The 24643-nt window shown below is 39.5% G+C and overlaps 1 protein-coding gene across 1 annotated transcript in view; it reads right to left on the minus strand.

The window, feature by feature from the left end:
- The window catches only part of WWC2 (WW and C2 domain containing 2), a 105505-nt gene that overhangs the window by 23922 nt on the left and 56940 nt on the right, over positions 1-24643 (minus strand). Inside the window, exons 5-12 of the mRNA XM_063335566.1 lie at positions 21738-21817; positions 18223-18352; positions 17404-17550; positions 16383-16456; positions 10782-11024; positions 5799-5888; positions 3834-4447; positions 110-233 (exon numbers count right to left, since the gene is read on the minus strand). Of these exons, the coding sequence (XP_063191636.1) occupies positions 110-233; positions 3834-4447; positions 5799-5888; positions 10782-11024; positions 16383-16456; positions 17404-17550; positions 18223-18352; positions 21738-21817 (1502 nt within the window). The remainder of the gene's footprint in view (positions 1-109; positions 234-3833; positions 4448-5798; positions 5889-10781; positions 11025-16382; positions 16457-17403; positions 17551-18222; positions 18353-21737; positions 21818-24643) is intronic.

The raw sequence follows: 24643 nt of genomic DNA on the forward strand, positions 1-24643 counted from the left end.
ATTTATAGAAAAGGCAAGACGGATAAACTGCTTATGCTGGTATTATATAACTGCTTATAGATATATTTAAATTTTTGGTGGAAAGACTTGCAGCATTTCTCAAACCTACTGTTTCACAGAAGCTTCATATACACCACTGTCTCCAGCTACAGACTCATCGGACACGGCAGCAGATACACAAGCTGTTTTCTCCTCAAGCAGGTGAGTAGCCGTTCTGCGCGGTAAGTCAACGCCTACAAAAAGAAAGAAGAATGAAAATTAATCCAACAGATTAATAGTCAGAAAGAGAGAAGCGCATAGCTTAAAAAGTTGTCAAGTTGAAAGCGGTGACCCTGAACTGAGTATCACAGAGTAGTTTTGTTCCACGTCATTAAACATTCCGAGACTGTACTGCTGTTACCACATATTCTGGCTAGGGATATAACCAAACTGATGAACTTGAAAATGTACAGCTATTATTCCTTCCCGGAGATACAGGCTCCTACCATCACCCTTATCTGTTGAGCTAGTTATTATCCTTCATTATCTTCATTATTAACCCTCATTATCCTGATCTTTAAACCTGTATTTGCAGTGTTCACATTCTGCACCGTAGTAACACTTCGGCTACCTGCGAAGTGATTGCCGACTGTTTATTAAATATTCAGAAGTCAGACAGACGCCCTCTTCCCAGTGATAAAACTGCTAGAAATGAAAAATCCCCTCTGGCTTACTAGCATCAAAAACTTTTTATGCTACAGTTCTCTTTACTATCAACAACTACTTAGCTTTAATCTTCCACTCGCATTCATACGCTAGCGTCACGCGGTGAAGCAGCAGCATTGCGGAAAGCCACGTTCTGCAGCACAGTGAGTTGAGGCCCTATGCGGTACTTCCATCTGCCAAGGGGTGAGGGCATTGGTTATGCATTATCGTCCCCACCTGAATCATGACTTTACATCTTGTTAAGATGTTTAAAATGTAAGGCTTCGGATTAGATGATTGATCGCTGCATTTGTGCTTTTATTTATGGCAGTAGGAATGCTTTTTCCTTGATGATGAAGTGCTCTTTCCCTTCCCCCCCACCACGTGAGGGGTGAAGGTGATGACATGATTTATTGATTACCCTTAGGAATTACCACAGCAGCCTGAATTGACTTTGACAATGACAGAGACTGACTGTGGAAGAACTACATGATATTCCAACTTGGTTTCTGACAGCAGGGACATGTGCAGAGGAGCAAATATCTGTATGGTTCACCTGTACGGCAAAGTCAGAGACGGAGAAGCAGGTGAGAGCTGCATCTAAAGAGCCAAGGCAGAGCATTACATGAAAATACCAGCTCTACTGTCTCCAGGTATGTTTATCTACCTCCAAGTTAATTCAGATTTGATTAACCTCCAAGGTTAATTCAGATTTGTAGTCTTGTAAAACTTAAGTGTGTGGGCTGAAATTTTCCATGCAGGTTTTAAGCCTCCGGTTGAGTTTGTTGAAAACCTTCCCATTCAGCATCGCGGCAGTCCCAGGAATGAAGCTGGAGCAGAAACACTCAACCAAGCCCAGGTCTGTGTCTCACTGCTGATGTACTGAAGCCTCACCACGAAGCCCATTTTACTGTGGACACGAGGTACTGCAGCATAATTAATTAATATCTGCCTTTTCAAAATCTGAGTGCTTGTTTTGGCAGTCTTAATACAGACTCAAAGATAATTTGTATCATATATATGGCCCTACACAAGGAAGTGTCAGTATGAAGAAATCACAGGATGGATTTATATTTTAAAATTATAACTACTTACAGACTTAAAAGACACCCTGACACTATCCAGAATAGCAGGTCCTCAAATAAGCTCAAAAATGTTAGACAACAACATGATGCTTCTGAAAATAATGATCTAAAGAGATACATTTTTAAAAATAGTTCTGATTCCTCATAGCCCTATGCGTTCCCAAATTCCAAACCATCTTAAATCCAGTTCTCAGCCTACATGAGTTGCAGGTGGATCACAAAGACAGACAGACTGAAAGTTGTTGTTAATTTGGGAAGGATATGCTGCTGAAATATGGGCAGAAAAATTAATTATTTTTTTTCCATCTTTTATATATGGCTCTAAAGCAAAAACAACAAAAAAAAGCTCTAAAGCAAAATAACGACTGTGTTCCACTATACTGAAAAGACGAAGGACAAAATTACCCCCTTCCCCCCGAGTCCCTTTCCATGTATTTCTACTTTGCATTTCACAGGTTCAGACCATTAGGACATCAGGCCGTTTCTTTTTTTCTTTCTGCACAGTTGAACAGAGTCCCCCCTGCCTCCCAGTGTACCATACATTTTTTTTCTGGTCAATATCGAAATTACTACAGTATCACACTAAACTAATCTAATTAGCCAACAGAAGTTACAAAAATTCCTTTATATATTTATTTGTTTACATATATACGTGTATATATATATAAAAAAATAAATAAAAGCAAATTTCTCATTAAAATATATGTCTGTATCATTATGTCCAGGTACTTTTACTAAAAACTAGCAAACTCCAAGCACAAGGCTGCAAGCTTAGCAACAAATCTGGGCAATGCACTCTGCACTCTCTGGAGCTAGGCTGTATTTATTCTTATTCTAAGAGACCCGGATTCCTTAGTTAGCTGCTTTGCTACCAACTCAGGCTGAGAAACGCGGAGCTGGGTACAGTAGGTGCTGATCCAGTCTCAAATAGGCTCAGCACTAATGGAAATCAGGCTCCCTCACATCTTCCTTGGAAAACCAGAGCCCTTGCGTAACATGAACACACAAATGGTTTGCAACACACTTGAAGACAATGACACAGAATGACACTAGAAAAAGTCAATAAATGTGCAGAGAAAGCACAACATGCTGTCAGCCCCAACAAAAGGCAGCAAAGTCAATGCTCTAAAAGTGAGGACAAGCCATCAATTCTTGACAGCTGGGATTTTTGAAGTTCTGACACTGCCAAAGGCTTTGACAATATAAGACGACTAAATACGTTGCATGGCTTTTACTGCAAATGAGAAGTAAAATTCATTACACTTAATTCAGCCACCTCAAAGTCAGCTAGTTACTAAGGATACCTTGATAACTCACAGGGTCATTCACCCCATCTTCCTTACAGGGATGTATGTTTTAGGATGAGATGACCCATCCTTTTGGAAGTTTGCACGGGGAGCTAGACTAGCTCAGGAGCTCTGTTCTAACTCGGATGGATAAGAAGCTAAAAGCTACAAAATCCATGTTAAAAATGGGGAGAAATCACTGTAACTTATATGGCATGTGGTCACTTGTCTTTCCCAACTCACATATAAAATGAATTGCAGCTCTTTCAGTGACAGCGGGTTCAAATAACTAGATATACACACACACATAAAAATTCCAACTCTTAACTCCAGAAATCTCTTTTCCTAAGGATGTCAGTTTGTAACTTATTTTACAGTGAGAAACAAAGTACCTGATTTCAAGTTCCCAAAAACCAGCAAAGGGTATTTTCGCTCTATCCCCATACATTCCTGACAATACCTAGGAACACCATCCATCTGTGTCTTCAAGATCCAGCTTTAGGTTTTTCTGTTCGTTTTTCATGACAGAGTCTGCAATACAAGAACTTTCCTTCTGAGATAGCTACTGAAAAATGTAAATGGAATCGGGGTGATCACAGCTCTCTGCACCCAAAACTAGAAGTTTCTGCTCCCTCAGAACGACTGACTGCCCACCAGGGCAAATGCACGCCCATCAAGATACCCTTCAATTACGCCAGGTACTTCCCCATTCAAGAGCCAGCTGTTAGTGCAAAATTTTCATGTAACACATACATTTGACATTATATTTTTTTATTACCTGAACTTCCTTCATGTAGAGAAGGCAGAGGCTGCCTAATGCCTTCATTAAGATCTTTATCATCTGGAGGAATCCGAGATCCTGCTCTGGCCTCAGAGTCCAATAACATTTGGTTCTCACAGAGACTAATGCCTGCAAAATCACCCGAAAGGTCGCAGTCTTCAAAGTCCGCAGTGAGGTGATGCAGAGGGGAATTTTGAGCCGACCCTGAAAACGCAGCTTCTAAAACCAAAGGGGAGCCTGGGGGGGACAAGGAGGACAGCGACGATCTGGAAGAAAGCGATGTCACAGATTTGGGAGGTTCAGTCAATTTGGGGTGGTCTGCAGCTGAAGGAGAGTCCCTGTAACCCAGTCTCCCATGGGAACCGACCACTTCATTTTCATGAATAGTGGTGATAGGCCCCGAAGGAATGTAACTACTTTTTTCTTGCAATATGAAGTCAAGTTTATACTGATAGTCCAAATCTGTTATTTGATCGCCTTGGTTGTAGTAGAGATCCGTGGAGCTGAGCGAGTTTAGCGACCCTCTGCTCGACGTGTTCAGAGATCCCCGGCTGGATGCCAGAGATCCCAAACTGCTCCCTGAAGACACAGATAACGTACTAGCCGAGAGGCTGCAAAGAAAGCACAAACACGCTGATGTTACTGAACTAAACCAGCACAAAACGGTACAAGGAGAGATAAGATTGACGGGAGCCGCGCTATAACTATTTACAACTGAATGCTGCTTGGGGCATTATGTTTTTTAAGCAGCCATACTTGGCTCAGATCAGCATGCCCAACCTGCACATCATCACGGCCCAAACACTGAAGAGACCTTTACTGAACAAAGCTATCGACTTTAAAAATTTTGCCGCTGGATTAGAAAACTGCCTTTAGCAGGATAGAAAGACCCACAAGTCCCAACAAACAAGAGCACAAAAATAAGAAGTTATTTAAAGATGCGGTTCATGGGATCTGGCTCAGATGTCTGAAATGGCTAAGCCAGCCTGGATCCCAGGAGTAGGATGGCATGACTGATTGCGAGAGGGCCTTTACAGAACGCTTAAAAACATTCTTCCTCTTAAAGCCTCATTTTGATTTTTAAGAGAATTGGTAAACGTTAATGCAGTGCCTCATTGGCGTGTCCCACCGCGATATGCGTGGAGTTTGACCAAATTCAGGATTTTCTAAATAAACATAATGGACATTTCTAAATAAATATAATAAAACATTTCTAAGTAAACATAACTGGTTTGGTAGTCCAGGGTACAGTCCAGAAGTGAGAGAAACTCTTCCCTAGGACCAGTTACATGTATCATTAAATATGAGAACTCCCATCAGAGCAATGAGTCTGAGTTCACAGTCGCTGTAACTGATTACTTTTTTGTTATCACTATGAATTTCATAAACCCAGAGTCAGATTTTGAATCAATGACAGTCAGGAAAAAATATCCTGCTGAGGGTACTTCTCTGTCGACAGCAAGCATAAGTCAGTGTGGAAGAATAAAACCAGAATCAACTATTCCCAGAAGTATTTACGTGCATACATGTACTCATTGAGCCTCTCCGGTTACTACACAGAATAAAGGCTACAGTTCTAATAGTTCTAATTTTAGACAGAAGTCTGAGAAACCATTTGGTCTCCTCAATGACAGAATTTTGGAGATATGACCAATTAGAGAATTCCAGATTTATTTATTTACTTACACAGAAGCAAAATAATGTCTCCCTGCTTAATTACAGAAGCTGCACAAAAAAATCCATTCAATCCAGTCTCGAGTGCTTACTGAAATTATAAAAGTACACCAGGTTTGTGTGGTGGCAAAATGCTTGAAGCTATTAGACTTGCATTTTCTTACTTAAACATTAAACAAATTTTGTTCAGCTTCCAGCTAAGAGAAAAACCTATGAATGAAGCTTAGACAGCAAGGTTCAGTAGTCTGTTGCTGAAAACAAGCGTTCCATCATGCAGTACAACCTCACCTCCTAAGTTGTGAATGCAAATAAGTAGTTAACTTTGTAGTTTCTTCAAGTTTCTGTACCAACTCTTTTCTTCTCTCCTCCAATTTCAATCTGGAAATAGAGGAACGGGTAAGTATAGGAAAGCATTACAAAATAAGCCAGAGACTAAAATACTTTAAAAATAAGACAGAAACAAAGCGAAGATCCCTCATATTTTAATCTGGTTGGCAACTACTAAAATCCAAGAGACTGTGTTAGCGCTCTGTCCTACCATAAAACCCTAACCACTTCAGCAGAGTGACTTTACCTGCAGAATAGCAGAATACTAAGCACGGTAACAAACCTACGGAGCGTACGAGCAAGCAGAATGTTGGTACATTCACACTGTACCGAGGGGAACATGCACCCAGTAAGAGAGTAACAGATGAGCACTGGGAAAACAGCTGCAACTTCAGGACAATAAGATCTGCGCTAATACAGTTTTTAAAAAAGCCATGCTGTAGACTGGCTCCTCACTTAATTTAAGCTTCAGGGAAAAAAAAACCCAACACAAAAGAACACTAATACCAGTATTAGTTCTGATAAAGCAAAAACTTGGGGTAGCACTGCAGGAAGTTTAAAATTAAAGCACTCCCTTTGATTTCAGAGTCTTCATGTAGAGACAAAGCACAGTGAATCAAAAGGGCATTCAAGCGCAAGGTTCTGAGATGATGCACTGGATTTAGGAGTCCTTGGTAAAGATTTCTACAATCCCAACAGCTCTGTCATTGCCTCAGAGCCACGCAGCATTGTAATGCTCATTATCAAGGTTCATCTTTATGAAAAAGCAGGATTTATTGCTTCCTGCACTGTTATCCAGCCTAGCTCTAAAACCACAAATGGTAGAACTCTCCCATTCCTTTTGGCTGGCTGCAAGCAGAAAGGATTCACTAACCTTTACAGTGATTTTTCCTTTTATAATTCCCTTTTATCACTCCATTTACAACAACAATCAAATTGCTTTCCCTCAGTGGATTCAGCTAAAACCCTTCTGCAGTTGTGGATTAGTATATTCTCCCCTAGCCCTTGCTCATTCAACTGATGCATGTCACAAGTTCTCAAGCAACGAAATCGGAGGGACAAGAAATTACCTTCCCCCCCTTTAAAAAAAAAAAGAAAAAGAAAAACTGTTGATGTTCACTCTCAGAAACATCTCCTTTGGCCTTTCTGGCATCTCAAGGATGTATAAATTAAAATTCAAACGCAGAGAACACTTCAAAGAACAAAAACCAGAACTCAACCATTGCTTTCTTATGCAAACTGAATGAAATACGGGAGAGTTCCCACAATTCGCTCTGAGTGTCAGATACCAGTAAAAAGACATTAAGTCCTCAATTCAGCAAAGCATGAAAAGCACTTGCTTACACCCACGCTTATTCAGGGAGCAAATGTGGGTTATGCAAAGGTGAATAAGTTACGCCGAGGTCAGGCAGGGTGTGAACTTCCACTCCACTGCCCAGGCTGCCTCCGCTCCGACACCGCAAGGATGTGTTCAGCTGCCAATACCTGCTAAATCTGGCAAAAGCATACACGGTATTTCACTCTTTGCTCAGAAAGACATGCACAGGGGTTTCCAAACCAAGAATTACGCTCATCTGTGGCATCAGATACTCCTTCCTACCGTTCTACTATTTATCATTGCCTTCTGCCTTCTTCTAAAACCCAATCTATCCTGCTTTGCTCAAGCCAGGGTGCTCTTCACCGACTCTTTTGTGGCTTTTTCAACAGTGAATTATCATTTTATCTTCAAGGCAGAAGCACAAAAATTGCTCTATGTGTTCAACTACTAATGGCAAAAGGCAAGAAAAAAAATGAAAAGCTTAGGAACTTCTCTGACCGGAGTCCCCAAAACAGACATCCATAGCTGTTCCACTGAATCTGCACTATTAAACTAAAAGCTTTGCTTGTTTGTTTTTTCTCCAAAGCACAAGCAAAAGTTTGTTTCCCTTTATTATCTTAAGGAGGTTGATAAAGTGTAATTTAACCCACATAATTTAGCTCCTGAAAACAAATTCTTTCCTGGATGTAATTTGACCTATTAGTAGTTAAAGAAGTAGTATTAATACCTGTAGGTAAATTTCAGAAAGATGTTAGTCACAAACACAAGGCAGATGATGAAACCCCTCCTGGAAGTTCCAAGACACGCAGGAAGTAATTTTACTATCTCACAACAAATTGAGATTCAAGGAAATTTTTATCGTTCTACATCAGGCCAAGTAAAAAACAAAAACAAAACGCCGAAACTTTCAAACAACGAACCTTCCTTCTTTATAGCAAAAGCAGGAATTTTAATATCCCAAAGACCATGTAAACACCTAAACCACCGTCGTGTTACCTGTTCTGACACGGGCCTCTCAATCTCTCCTGTTTGCACGCCCCCTGTATAAATTAACCTATTACTCACTGCAGGAGCGACATGAGTGTTAGTGAGGTATCCTTCTCCAGTTCCGATCTTAAACTGTAACATTGCCCAGAAGGGCACAGAATCTTAAAAAAATAAAAAAATTTAAAAAAGTGCACATAGCGCACCTTTCAGTGCAAACTTATGTGGACTTGTTTGCTTACGGCAGGCACAAGAGCAGGGGCCAGGCAACAGCACAACCAAGCAGTTAAATCATGCATCTCTTTAAATGCCTGTGATGACTTAGAAGGTTTTGCCAAGGACTAAAGCAATAATGGAATCTCCCTGACATGAACGCAGAGGCAGGAAAGCAGCAAATAGTTCTCAACAGATCCGGCTATTTCTATACATTTGCTGGAAGGCTTCTTAAAGCAGTCAGAGTATGCCCCATCTCTGCTTTTTTGAAGCTGATATGTTATGATTTATACTCTCTTCTGTGAATTGATTCCAAGTACATCTACTAGTGGCAATTTCAGCATCCTACTCCAAAATAACCCAGGGCTACGCTCTAACGTTTTTAAGTCAGAGCAAGTCTTCTGTGTCTTCCTCCTTTGAAAAAAAACTAAAAAAAACCAACCCCAAACCAAACCAACCAAACACTCCTTGTCACATCAAGCTCTGACACAATCCATAACTTCTTACCCTATTGCTTCATTATCAGTACCTGTGAAAACACTGGAAACCTAAGGCATTCATGAAACTTCATGAAAGAAAATAGGAATGCAACAACAGTTCAACGCTTTGGAAATGGTGTGGCTGCTCCACCGAGAATGGAGAGGGAGGATATTCCTCATCTCCACGAATTAAAATGCTGATGGGTGATGAGATACAATTAACTGTAGCCTTTTCTCAAATTAACATTTCAGGAAAAGTTTCACCATGTGACTCCTACAAAATGAAAATTTTCTTTATGTTTATAGCAGACACATCAGAAATAATTTGCAAAACAGCTTAATGTGAAAGAATTGATGTGCTCTGAAGGGAGACGGTTTTAATATAAAGAGCTGCACACAGAAATTCACTGCAGATTCACTGGAACAGCAAAAAAGCAAGCCAGAAGCTACCATAAATACTACCTCAAGCAGCAGTATATGACATGAGATCTTACAGTAACCTCAGGAAAAAAATTCCACATTTTCAGGAATGAAAATCAAAAGGAGAAAAAATTTGAGGAAAATAGAGGGGAAAAAAATTTTAAGCTGTAACAACTAGTTGTGTCACTATACACGGAAAAAAAAAATCTGCCGTTTCCTTTCTTCTTGACAGTGAAAGACAATTTTACTTGCCCTTAGTACTCCAAGTTTGGCATCTGACACACACGGGAAAATGGTCCAGTGCACAACTTTCTTTGGCACTAAACAAGCAAATCCACAACACAAGACTAAGAAACCAGCTACCTATTTACATCACTAATCAAGATTTAACTAGTACTTACAACATGCACTATTAGAACCTTAGATTCAATTTATTTATTTGTGTAATTTTCTTATTGACCCCTTAGTCTCCATTTATTAATGGAAGTCAGAAAGCAACGGATCCATGGTAATTTAGATATTGCAAAACAGAAAGGTAATTTCTCCTGTAAAAATATAGTTCCAGTAGGATATAACCCTTCTTCTAAAACACATTTAGATTATCAATATAATGTAGTTTAAAGCATTATAAAGCGTACGAATATTTTTAAAAATCATGCCTAATACACACAAATGTACTTCGTAAACAAAAAACTTCCTCAATACTCAGGTAAAATTTCGGACCCAACTTCTAATGCCACTAACAGGAATTTTGCCATTCAGTGGAACTGGAGCAACAGCAGGTGTTTCCTAGCAGAGGGAAGTGGAAAGGCTTACAATGCTGACTGCGTCACGTCAGTAAGGCATACTACACTGACATACGCAATGACATTTTGTGTTTATTGCATTTTCTGTGTGCTAGAGGTGCCCATAAACTTATTTCCACTTACAGTTGATGAAAAGTCCGTTTGTGACAGTCACCTTTGATTTTCTCGAACTCTGAATCTGGCTAAAACAACGTATTGTGGGAGTTGCTTCAGTTACCAGTTAGGTAGCAGCAAGTTAGGAAAGTTTTGCAGCAGTTATTCTTCTCCTCTGAACTTTTTTTTTTTCTCCTTTTGGTTGCATTTTTGTATGTAATAAAACTCACAATGAAAGGCTTCAGATGGTGCAACAATCAAGATAATCTTTGTAACCTGAGTTCAAATAGTTTACAGCTATTATCATAAAGGAGGGAATGATGTATTGCCTTCCTGCTGGTATGTTGACATTCCTCAGTTATTTAACATCTGTCACAGGCATTTTCATGCTGGTAACAAGCACAGAGGAACTGATATTGCAGAGCAGAGACAGGGTGTTCACATTCTCCCACAGTACAGAAGACTTCTTTGTGTTTCTGCCCAGTAGGCTAATAACAAATTTAATTAAGAACTACACAGAACAGTTACTGAAGGAAAACAGCCCATCAAGGCATAGTCCAGGGTCTGTATCGAGTACAAAGGTTAGATTGCAGAAAGCGGCATTTAATATTAGCAAAAGACAATCCCTTACCTTTCAGCAAGTGCTTGACTGGGTGTGCTTTTTACAGACAGCAGCTCTTCTTCAAGCCTCTTCCTTTCTGCTTCTAGCTGCTCTAGCTCATCTTGAGTACGTTTGCGCGGTGTAATAAACTGGAGTTCCTTTAAAAGCTCTTCTTTTTCATTGATTAACATGAGTTTTTCCTTTTCCACATCCAGCGCCCCAGGCCAGGCTTCGCTATCTAGCTTAGAGAGTTCGATCTTCAAGTTAGCCATGCTAAAATAAAACACAGCAGATTTCTCTGAGCCCGGCACAGCACACAAATCCCAGCAAAAAGAGAAGCGATACAGTATTTTGGAAAGTATCACGAGATAACAACATTTTCTACTCAAAGTCACACTTTTAATTAGTTTTGCTTCACAAGGATGCAGACTACGCCTGAAAAGCAGGCCACCTATTCAGGCCAACAGCAATATGCAGATGTATTAAAATGAGTTGCTCCTGTTCAAATGTGAAGTTGAAGTAAGAGTCACGACGTTAATAAAAGCTTAACTGAAAGCGATTTGTCTGGTAACATCAGAACGGCACTATGCTTTACTCATTTAGGAGTACAATGGATTTCTCCTAAGCTGTTGGAGACTGATGGCTCCTCAGAAACAGCAATGACCGTGGTTAAAGAACGTGCACTATCGCAAGGCGCTCAGCACCATACACGTAGGCACATCTCAAAAGGCAATGGCATTGCTCTTCTATGGGATTAAAATGAAAGGTAATAGGATATTGGCCATCTAAAGAAAAAGGAGATGATTAATGCAAAAGTTTGAGTCTGTGCAACTGCTTTTCCCATTGCAGATGTCACATTACAGAGTTAAGACACCCAAGACCTGGTTATCCATATGTATTGCACAGATACACACATATAATGGAAGCAGAAACTTCCTTACATTATTATTTTACTATAGAATCATAGAATAGCCCAGGTTGGAAGGGACCTTTCAGATCATCTAGTCCAACCATCAACCTAACGCTGACAAAAACCATCACTAAACCCTATCTCTAAGCTCTATGTCCACCTGTCTTTTAAACACCTCCAGGGATGGTGCCTCAACCACTTCCCTGGGCAGCCTGTTCCAAACTATTTATAGCTTGGTCATGATCAAGACAGGTTATTTCCAATGTTCAGTCTCCATAATCATTCTGCATATGGGTTCAGCAGCATAGCTTAAAAAGTGCAGGTTTCCAATAAAGACACTGTCCACTGGGATAGCCTAAAAATTCCCATTATAGGTGCCACATACCTAAGATGATAACTTTCAGTCACTTCCAGCCTTAGCCACACCTGAACCAGCTGCATAGCTAAGGACAGGGAAGCTGTGAACTATGTAACAGCTCCTAGCCTTCTGCACTTCTTTCTCGTAGGCCGGGAAAGAGGCCAAAAAAGAGAAGTCAAAGTAGAAAGATGTTCCCATAAAATCTAGGGCAAGAGACCAGTGACAAGCGGTGTTCCTCAGGGGTCTGTGTTGGGACCAGTGCTGTTTAACATCTTTGTCAGTGACACAGACAGCGGGATCAAGTGCACCCTCAGCAAGTTTGCTGATGACACCAAGCTGAGGGGCACGGTCAACACGCTGCAGGGAAGGGATGCCATCCAGAGGGATCTGGACAGTCTTGAGAGGTGGGTCCATGCCAACCTCACGAGGTTCAACAAGGCCAAGTGCAAAGTCCTTCACCTGGGTCAGGGCAATCCTAAGCACAAATACATGTTGGGCAGAGAATGGCTTGAGAGCAGCCCTGAGGAGAAGGACTTGGGAGTGTTGGTTGATGAGAAGCTCAACATGAGCCGGCAATGTGCGCCCACAGCCCAGAAAGCCACCCGCATTCTGGGCTGCATCCCCAGCAGTGTGGCCCGCTAGGAGCTAGGTGATCGTTAAGGTCCCTTCCAACCCAAACCATTCTGTGATTCTAAGAGGAATTATCTGGTACTTTTATTTATTTGTAACTGCCATAGTTAAATAGACCTAAGTCTGCTCAACAACTGAATAGTCTGTGCAACTTCAATGTCACCAGGCCCTACCTATGGCAATGCCCCATGACATACTTCATAAATACACACAAATAATTTGGTATGTATAATATTTCTGCAGTTCTGACACATTTCTGGGAAAACATTTTTCTTCTTTCCAGTTTGTTTTCTGTGATTAACAAAACTAATAACATCATGCTTGTTTTGCATCTCCAGCATTAATTTAACAGTACATTAAGGAATTTATTTATGGTCAAAGCTAAGACTAGTTAATATTGCATCTAACTATCTCATTGCTTATACTAGAAGCTTAAGGGGCACAACCCCCTTTTCTTTTTCCATAGGCAACATTTCCTTCTCATCTGCACCTCAACAAAAAACCAACAGCTTCAAAAATGAAAACAACCCGTACTCCCACCAAAGCCCTGCAAGAAGGGTTTGTTAGACTCAGGGTATTTTCACAAAAAACCAATGTAAAATAAACAGCAATACTATCAGCAGTGCTACCGTAACCAAATGGTGGGCTGAAATGAAATGAAGCTGTTCGATATATTTTGCAGCTGTTACATTTATCATTTATATTCAACAGTCCTTCAGAGGAGCAGTACTCAGAGGGAAAACCACCGAATGATTTCAGATGGATAATGGAATGTTAAGACTTTCATCTCCAGGTCACTGGTTCTAGCTAACCGTGTTCTGAAAGTGGCTGCCACTGACAGCTGTTTGATGGCTTATGGGATGGGATGGTGGTCTCCAAACAGCTCTTTTGCTCCCTCTGCTACAGACAACTCTCTGCTACCGTAACTGCCGCTCTTTTCAGCTGCCTCAGACAGGCAACGGACTAGATGGATATGAAAACTGAACCGGTCCCACTCTTTTGAAGAAGTCCTTGCTCAACGAGGACTATTAGCCAGATCTTCCACACGGGAGAGGAGTGTCAGCACGCTATAGCAGATCCTTTTCAGTAGCAACTGCTACTGCATTTAGCATAGTTAACATCAACATCCCACCTCTTGAAGACATTCTGCTGGCTAAGCAACATAAAATACGCAACACACAAAATAATCTGATAATTTTCAAGTAGAGAAGTTCACTTACAAGATCCTGTCTCTCAGTTATTTTAACGCAAAACAACTACGAATTTGCACACTTAATATTTCAGAAAAGATGATCAATACTTATTAAATTATAGTGATGATTACAATGGTCGTAATAATTAGGGGGGGTGTAATTAAATACTGAACTTTATGTGCAAACTGGTATGTATCCTCATTATTCCAAGGTATGTAACTTTATTAAGTTCACCCTGTAGTCACTGGTAAAACCAGTACGTGCAAACACTTTTAAGACTTTAACAGTGTCTTCAAGGCATATGATTGTCTTATTTAAAGCTGAAAAGAATACACATTACTGGGCAGTTTTCAGAGAAAATTGCATAAAGATACCATTTAAAAAGAGATAATTTAACCTTGAAACACATTAATGTTATATAGAACAAATACTTAGTTATGCAAAGGTAAGTACATGAGCTACTGAAATTTTGACCCACGTTCTTGGCTGACTAATTCGTGAGAAAGTGCTGCAGTACTCCATACTCTTGAGCACTGTACTTTTTTTGGATTGTTTTTTTTTTTGAGGTAGAAGTGGTAAACTCCCTCACTGCCAGGAATTTTTTTGTTCTTTCAAAGGAGAGATAGAACACAATGCTGGGACTTCTTGGTATCAAGACATAGTGAACGCACAGGATGATGTGGTTTTGTATCAACTACACATGAGAAAATTGCCATATATCTGCATCTAAAACACCGCCTGACAATTAATATTATGTACAGGGTGAATGTAAGCCCAATCATGTATGTTCAATTCTGAACAAACACAACAGCCTCAGCACTCTTTGCTGAATGCACTGATTATACAATAAAGTTTTATGATCTGTAATGAGCATATAAAGGATTACTGTTGTTACTGGCAAGGACGGTAGCTACTATTCTGTATGAGGAGGATATATATTTGAAATTAGGCCAAAAAAAAAAAAAAAATGTTGGTTGTGCAGCCTCCTGCCTTTAAAACATAAAAACTATGCCTTTACTTTGTACTTATAAGCTGCAAATTTCTTTTCCTAGTTTTCTAATTGACCATGCCGTAGTATTCTAACTGTAATAATACTTAAATCTCAGATTAAGTGGCATTTTAGGCACAGTTTTCATCTGGGGGAAAGTGATATTTTTTATTTTATTGCCTTGCTTAGTTCTTTATAGTTAAAAAGGAACTTTGGGTGTGGGAGAACTTTTTAGATTTTTATTCTTCTTAAATTACAAAGCATCTCCAAAAAAAATAACTATAAGGTTTCTGAACAGCTGACACCTAATTTTGTGAGACTTATTAGAAAATAATACAACACAATTAACACATTATTAATAGAGAGATATCCCCCACAATTTTTTTTTTTTTTTTTAATAGTAAAACTTTCCCTGGTATTATGCAGCACTTCTGTTTTTTGTAACCCCAGATGTTCTGCTTTCTGATGCCCATTCTTCAGTGCTGTGGCAATTCATCAAAATGGCACTGCTTTTATAAGCAACCAGTGCAGAGCTTATTTGAAAGGCATTCCACATTCATCAGTGGAACAGTTCCTGGTTTCTCTTCTACTCAGGTTAAACTCATTAAAAAACCCAACCCCATAGTGACAACAAGTATTTAAATTATCCAAAGTCCCAGGGAAAAAAAGAAATAATCAAGCTTACTAAATGTGGACTGGAAGCCTGAAGCAACTCTCAAACTGAAGAGCCTTCAGTGGCATAGCGAACTGAAATGATGATCCCAAAGAAAGATATACTGGACTTCAATAACCTGGTGACTCCCTTTAGCGGAAAGCCAGCTCACTCTATTTCCTTAACCAAGTGAAGGTCAACGGAGCTGGTGAGGGGTCTGGACAAGTCTTGTGAGGAGCGGCTGAGGGAGCTGGGGGTGTTCAGCCTGGAGAAGAGGAGGCTGAGGGGAGACCTTCTCACTCTCTGCAACTCCCTGAAAGGAGGGTGTAGCCGGGGGGTGTCGGTCTCTTCTCCCAAGAACAGGCGATAGGGCAAGAGGAAACGGCCTCAAGTTGTGCCAGGGGAGGTTTAGATTGGATGTTAGGAAAAATTTCTTCACTGAGAGGGTTGTCAAGCATTGGAACATGCTGCCCAGGGCAGTGGTGGAGTCACCATCCCTGGAGGTATTTAAAAGACATGTAGATGTGCTGCTGAGGGACATGGTTTAGTGGTGGACTTGGCAGTGCTGGGTTAACAGCTGGACTTGATGATCTTAAAGGTCTTTTCCAACCTAAACAATTCTGTGAATCCTGGAACTGCCGTTAATTTGTCACTGTCTGCATTTTCTTTCTCAACACATTCAACTTAGCATTACATGTAAAACCTACTGTTCAAAAGCACCGACTGCTCTCGACAGCCTGCTTGCATTCTGAAGGAAAAGAACCACTTTGCAGCGTGCCACCGGTGCCTCCAGAGAGCCGCCCACTAGATGTCACTGCGAGCACAAGGTTGGTGCTGCAGAGACCAGGCACCTTCCCAGCTCCAGGCGGTAACTTAACAAAGCGACTATAACCCTATTACCTTCTTTTTGCCTCTTCATATTGAAGACTTAGTCTGACCTTCTCTGCTAAATTTGATCTACTTCTTGCTCCAACCTGTTGATGAAAAAAAAATAAAATGAGCCTTATTACTGTGTAAAGCTGTTAAATGAATCAACAAAACCCATGCACAGGCTAGAAAAGTCACGACTTAAAAAAATAAAACCACACCCACCCGTAGCCACACACTTGCTGTTAAATGCCTAGTTAGGAATTTACTCAGATGTACAAAACAGTGCTGTTTTCTGATCCAGTTCATCTGTTTTTAACTACTGTACTACCAATCACCCGTATTCCATTTTCAAAGAAGTCTTGCAGTGACTGCACCCAAAATTTTGATCTCCTGCTTTGAACTCCGCTGAACTCAGAATTTAGAACTAAGTTGGTGTATTTCAAAGTAAGACTTCAATAAATTTGCTACAAAACATAGGCGAGCCTAGCTCTTTGTTTGGAAAACCTTGTACAGTCTCTTCCTTATAAACTTAGCTCACAAAACTTCAAACAAGGTACCAAAATGAAGCACAGCTTTCTGCGTATGTAAATATACCACCAGTGAAACAAAGACGGTTTTAATCCATCACTGAACAAGTCCTTCCACTGTTTTTCAGCTGCATGAAATGAAATTGCAGGTTTAAATTCTGAGATCTTGTTTCTGAAAATTAAAAACATCTTCATACTGAATTAAGTCTGTAAGGTGAAACATACCCTACAGACAGCTCCAAAAAATACAATCTGCTTATGCTGATCTTCACTGTACTGGAACTATTTGATTAAATCAAACTGTCATAAAGGCTTCATGACAAACATAAAAAATTCATCTGAAGCTCTATTTAAAATTTAAGGGAAAAAAAATCAAGTAACTGATAACTGAAGTAATTATCTCTTAAACATATATATATGTACACCTATCAGCAACAGCACACAACCATTTGATTCCGATTCCATTAACCGCAGCATTCTGAGTCAATTTCTCTTTACATTTGACAAAATGGAAAAAAGCTCACCTCACCAGAAATGTCAGTCTGAGACCCTGTATCCAGAGTTTGTCTAGAAAAACACAGCTGGGAGTTTACAGAACTGGAACTCAAGTCTGGTTCAGATGTCCCGATGGTCTGGTCAAGACTGAATTTCTCTCTCAGCTTTGCAAGACTCTGTCCAGGGAACAGGTGGTGTTAAAAGTTCCTTTGTACTTTACCATGTTCATACCAGTTTATCTCCAAAAGATGTTTACATAAAAGACTTCAATATAAAAATTCTGGGTTTAATTCATATTAAGCAAACTATCCTTTTAACCAAGCCGTTGGCAGGTGACACTAAGGGTGGACAACACCTATGACAATACAAAAACTACTGATGCGTTTTTATCTATCTTTTGGTTTGTTTTTTTTGTTTTGTTTTGTTTTTTTAACTTGTCAACCAATTATATACTTGGCCAATTAAAAAAAGATCTGCTTTCAGAAAAGGAAATAGGGCAATTTAGATTTGGAAAACTTCTACCAAGTTAGAAAACGTCCATGCATCTCAAAACCACACCTCTCAATTTTGTCTGCTTAATATTTAAAATTGTGGTTTAGAGGTAACATCTGTATTGTGCCTTACATATGAGTTCAGAAATGTATATTCTCTGACTGACTGACATATAGCAGCTTTTTGAATTAGGAAAGTCACAGGCTTCAGTTTCTGCATCTGAAAATTGATTTTAGTACTAGGTTTGCCCCAAAGAGTTTTAAGAATCCCCTAAAAAGTATAAAATGCAAAGTATTTATAATCAGTTACTCATGTTAACTAATCCACACAAAATTTACATCAACCGTTCAAAATACCTTCATTAAATCTTGCTTTTCTCTCTCCCCTGAACTTATCGCCTTTCTGATGGACTTCAGTTCACTCAGGATGGCTTTGGCCTCACATAGTTCATACCCGCTGTGGCCTCCAGACATTTTTTGGTCAATTCTGTGGAAAGAGAGGATATTAATACCGGACACAGGAAATAATACTAACATCTCTGCTGTTCTGCTTCAGGCAGAAGCATAGTTAGAGAATAGAAGAGGAGATAAGAGACACCATTTCCTGTAACAGGCATGCAAAGAGGAGAAAGGACATTGAAGGCACCATTAAAATACTTACTACTAAATCCTTGGCAAAAATGTCAAGCTCACACATAACACAGCGCCCAGTGGATGGGTTTTGCTGACAGCTGGAAATTGCATGGAAAACTGCTTTAAAACCACCTTAGCTAAACTACTGGGGCCTTACCAAAGGCAGAGACTCCACAAGCAATTCTAGTTCATCCAGTCTTAAAGACATAAGGGGCACAGAGCACTAAAGACTCCAGGAGTACAGCAGTATTGTTGACAACGCTGTCAAAGTTCCCATCGCCACCATAACTCTCTGCAGGACAGAAGCAGCTTTTGGGTACACCTTTCAGAATATTAACCGTTTGTGATCCTTACAGAACCACAATTTATTAGTAGTATTCCTCTACCCAAGACCCACGTCATGGCATGGTCAGACAGGCAAGCTTCTTGGTACTCATCAGCCTTGCAGAGAAGAAACATAACCAGCTCCATTCTCGTCTCAGCTTCCCTCTTCTTCACCATAACCCTGGGCATTAACAGTCTACAACAGCTGTTCTGCTCAGCTAGTCAGCAGGCTCTCTTTTATTTGAAAAATCTCTGGATAATTAATACCATATGTCATACATCGGACAATTTATTAAATTCCTGGACTATCAACGATTTTAAAACCTGTTACTTGAAAATAATGAAACAAAAAAGCCCCCAAACTTAAGTGATAAAAAGATATTTCATTTTAGTATTTCCTTATATACTTCAAGAAGTACAGTTCGTAAACACACCTTCTCCAACCTCCAGCTTAACTGAATATTTCATAGCATCATAGAAATGACTGCAGCTGTGCTTCATGAAATTAAAAACAACAGCCATCTTCACAGAAGTCAAGCATCTAGTAGAGAATACATTCTTTTATAATGCAACTGGTTTTCTGTTTTTATTATCATCCATCATCTTTGCTAGAAGACATTAACCTTCTGAGTGAGGAATGAACAAACATTTTAATGATCAGAAGTTACCTCAAGCATCCTCCTGCAAGAACTGAAACTTGCAGAAAACACCTGTAACAATATTCTATTTTACTTCCAGCTTTATGCAAAAAAAATATCAAGGTTCTAAAGTCTTCAAAGCTGCGAGCATGTCTGTTTTCCTTTCCCCGCATTTCAGTTTTTGTGAAAACTACAACTGCATTTGTGTAAGAAAATTACATATGTGACTCAGCACTCAGATTCCTATTCAAGGATGTATTTGTTTCAGCTTGAAAGTTCCTCAAACTCTTTCATAGCTTGGCACGCACTTACTGTCTGACAACACTCAATTTTTGGTAACTTATCAAGTTGCGAAGGTCAAATAGATAGAGGATACGCCAACAATCGGGATCATGAATGAAGAGTTGGGTAATACACCACATGCTGCCTAGTAATATGATGTGCCACATTCAAATCACAACTGCTTTATTCTGTATATAATTAAGATGGACAAGAAGGATCTCTGACACACCAGATATTTCATCTTCCTGTTTTAAATTAATGGGATTAGTTCTGTTTGAAAGTGGCTGACTGAATTTTAAAAACAAACGTCCATTGTGTTTCTGTGGAATGCTGTTGACAGTTTCTGAAACATGCTTTGGATTCCTATCAAAATGGCTTGTGAGCAAGCTGCTTTAAAACAATACTTCATTGTTGAATTAATATAATAAAACCAGCATGATTGGCTAACCTTTAATCCTGGGACAGCAGCATGAGTTTTTATTACCTTAAGCTCTAGAATCAATACATCTTTCTTCTTCTAAATTTTGCTTCAAATGAAATCTGATTTATGGTTAAACAAATTCAATCAGCTATCCTTTTCTCCCTTCACTCCTCGCTAGTCTTCATATATTTAAATAACAAACAAATCCTACATTTCTGTTTTAGTCAAAACGAAGGCGGACAGACACTTGACTGGCATCCTCCTAAGGTGCTGAGGGTTTTCAGTTCCCAATTGATTTCCAACACGTCATACCAGAAAAATACTTTTTGTCCGTTTTGACATGTCTCTAGCTGTGATCAGCCATTTCCTGGACCAGATTTTTTTTCTCCCACTTAATAAAAAATAATAAATGATACTGTATAGAACTGATCTATACTCAAGCAATAGCCTACAACATGTTTTGGTTAGAACTGGGAACTGAAGCCCGGTCTCTCAGCTCCAAACACAGGTGCTCTGACATCCGTTGCAAATCTGTGGTTTATTATTCTACCTGGAAGATGGAAAGGCGCTTCCCTTCTCTCACCTTTTGTCCATCCTCCCTATATATTCTGCCAGCTCTCCAGGACAGAGATTGTTATTTATCTGACAGTACGCTGCCATACACAGGAAAGTCCTGAGAAAAAGGGCAAATGAATCCAGACAGTATTACATTAAAGCTGTAACACTGCTTCTGCTACTGGAGTACTGTGTACTAAGAGCACACAGCTCAGCGTTTTACTGTGTAAATGTATCCTTAATGTACAGGTACATACCACAATACGGAAAACAACTAGCATTAATAAATTTCTGTTTACATTAGTCAAGAAAACAGGCTTGTTAGGAAGGTCTCCTCTGCAGCAAGTTCTCTGCGGTGACAGCTGCAGTAATGTTTATTATTTTAGGGCCCAACTTTGTAAGTCAGGAGCAGCAGGGCGCGCTCAAACTGAAAAAAAAAATAAAAAATCATTCCCTAATAATCCAACTGGTTAAATACCCAGAATGCTCACCCGGTTCAGCATCAGCCCTGTGGACACCAGGCATCCCAGCAACTGGAACAATGAAAGTCAGGTCTCTAATCCCCAAACTGTGACTCATTTTAAACCCTGCACTGTTGTGCCCCGTTTATACCTCCGAGAACAGCATCCTTCTCTCTCTCCAGCTCAGAGATGGGGAAGAAGGAAAGGAAGACCTAATTACTTTTTAAATTTTTTAAAAAAGTTCTTAAATGGGACATACAAAGCAGCTAAATACTTCCTCGGGACCCTCAACCACTGCCCTTCTTTCTGGCTCTTCGCAACATAATCTACCTCACGGAAAAAAGAAATAGGAGGGGGAACAGATTTCTCATGTTAACACTTGCACAATAGGTTTGCCATTTTTACACATTTCCTGCTTCCTAACTACAACAAAAAGAGTTATTAGATTCTCATTTTTCCCCCTAATAATTCTCGCACATAAGATGGATTCAATTCCATGCCAAAAAAAGAAACGAGGCGACTGAATTAAGTCAGTTTCAACTATTTTCTTTTACTCACTGTTGCAGTGTTTCAAAGCCCTGTTCCTTGTACAGCAGCTCTTGCTTCATCTGGGAGAGTTCCCTCTTCAGCTTCTTAACCTTGTGTGTTAAATCAAAGCAAGCGTTAGAAAATTCCTCTTGTTAAACAGCGTAACGCATGGCTTTGAACAATTAATGTATTCTCTACATCAGATGAGACAAAAAAAAGAGAGTAAATTGCTCTACTGACACATATTAAAAACAAAAGGGCCTGTTCTCTTCCTGATGTCTATGGGCAACATGCTTTAGTATTAAAGGGACACAAGCAGATTAAATCACATTCCTTATTTGTATCGATACCACACTGTGTTATTAAACCTGAGAGAACTTTAACAAGTAATTTACTTCTCACTTGTTAAGCATGCATTCCAACTGTCCTACAGGGACATGCCTGTTTATTTTAAAGCTTATTATATTTTCACTTTTTCATTCCAGGAAGCTTTCAAGTCATTTGCACTGTAAAAGACAAAGTGTGGGCTCTTTTTTTCTTCTTTTTTTTTTTTTTTCCTACAAACCATCCTTTCTTATACAGGTTTACAGACACTGGATCCCTAAATACATAATTCACACTCATTTAATTCAAAGACAACAATCACTAGACGCATATGGATCACAATTATATGCCACTGTTTAATAGAAATGTCTTTGGCAAAACATTCCCTACTTTCCCTAACTTTGCATGCTCAATTGCTTTTTAATCTTAATATTGCTATTTCAGATATTAGCAGGTATGAGTACACTACCAAATATTTATGAATCAAGATTAAATAAAAAAACCCTCCATTTAATTTTTTATCTCATACTTCCAGACGCACTAAAACAAAGTTTCTGGACCACCTGTGAAGGAGTTCAATTTAACACAAATTAAAATTAATCCTCAGCATACACATAGAGACAGAAATGCCTCCTTGCACTGCAAAGTCCCAAATTTTAGTATTTATACATCTATATCTGTCTTGTTTGCACTCTACATACTAGACAGATATTGTTAGGCTTTTTAACTTTCCAATCAGTAAAGTGAAAAAAGGAAAAGCCTGCTGGAAATCCCCTGCTCTCACTGTGAAATTCTTGCTTGTTTTCCTACAGGTTCTCAGATATTCAACTCTTTTCCAAAATGGATTATATTAAAATGAGGAATTTTGACCGCTTCAGCTGAAATTAATTTCAAAATATGTCTCCGAGACTTTTTATATCCAAATCCCCTTAGACTTCCTACTTGGTGCTATTCTTCAAATTAAAGACAGACTTAAAATGTTTTGTTTGTCTAAAATAACCAGTGATTTGCGGGTTCTTCGTATGGATTTGTAAATGATACTTAGGTGTTCAAGTTTGTGGCATCTGGCTAATGAATTTTCTGTGACAGAAATAAAATGCTTTCAATCTCAATTTTTGCCAAAGCAAAATCTGTTCTCTAGATGAGGGGTTTGGTACAGGCTTTTGGAGACTATCATCACTAATTGCTTTACTTGACAGAAAACTGTTTTTATTTTGACCATACTGAATAGTTAGCATGATAAACAGGCAATGTCTCCAAGTACACATTCCGCGCTCCTTAACTATTTCTTCCCTGAGTAGCACAAAACCCCCAAGACTAATCTCTCAAGTGTTCTGATCAAGGTTATAGAAAAGGAACAGATATCACCTCTATGTTCTAGGTAAAGTAATGCGTAAAATATGAAAGTGCCAACTTTTCTGAGAAACACAGAATGGCTTAAACTTCTTCTATTTTAATCAGAAATGTGAATTTAAAATAATAGCAGAAGGCACACTTGATTTCAACTTAGAGGATTGGATCACTCAGAAACCCTTACATTTTTCCTCAAGATCATCTTTTGAGTGTCCTCTGCTGTAATTCATCATCATTTCATTATCAAGAAAGCTGAGTTACGCACATTATCCTAGAAGGACGTGACCTACATCATAATATAGACTCTGTGTTTACTGCATCACACTTGCATTAAATTGTTCTCGTGCTCCTTGTCTTCTCCTTCAAAACTTCCATATAACTCCTGCTTTTTCACACCTCTTCACTTGTTTTATCCTTCACCCCTTTCCTACTGCTTCTGCACATCATCTTCAGTCACCTGATGGGCTTCCTCCTCATGGCTGCACCTTCAAGCGGGCTCCTGCGCTAACCCCCTTCTATTCCAGCACTCGAGTCCTAATGGCACAATGATGACAAAACCCCGCCTTGTTATTTTATAAAGCTGCATCCCCTACTCGCTGCATATGCATAAAACATACTGCGATCACATATGCTTTGCGGTGTTTGAATTCTCTTACTTAAGACCCCAAATGGTCCCAACTCAAAGTCCACCGCGGGATCAGATCCTTCAATTTTAACCTTGTGAGAAAGGTCTTTCTTTCTCCTGCTTATTTCATTTAACAGCTGCCTGATTTCTGTCTTATTTTCTCTATGACCTATTGCGCAATAGGCAATTCATGTATCCAAAAGGCTCCACATGCATATATTAAGCACAGCTAACAAGGAAAAGGCCAAAGGCCAATTCAGAACTTCCTCGAATGCTGAGTTTCCCCCCTCCAGCCACCATTAACCTGATGATACCAGTAAGCCTCAGCCAGTGTGAGAGAAACAGGTTTAGTACATCTGACCTAATAGTTCACTAAACAATGTGCAAATTCTAACTAGCTGGCTAGCAGCTTACTAATGACTAACTTTGTTTCCCATTAAGTCCATGCATGCATTTACTTGTAAAATGCCAAAAGGTGGCATATTAACAAGCATCCTCAAACATTCAAGTAAGGGTCAACTACGATAACAGTCACACCTCTCTTGCCATCTGCCACAAAAAACACGAAAAACACTTCCCAGCCCTAGCGTCACAGGGCTCCACTTTTTCTTATCTCAATGATTTTCATATCCAG

The sequence above is a fragment of the Chroicocephalus ridibundus genome, chromosome 5 (assembly GCF_963924245.1).
Source record: "Chroicocephalus ridibundus chromosome 5, bChrRid1.1, whole genome shotgun sequence".
NCBI lineage: Eukaryota > Metazoa > Chordata > Aves > Charadriiformes > Laridae > Chroicocephalus > Chroicocephalus ridibundus.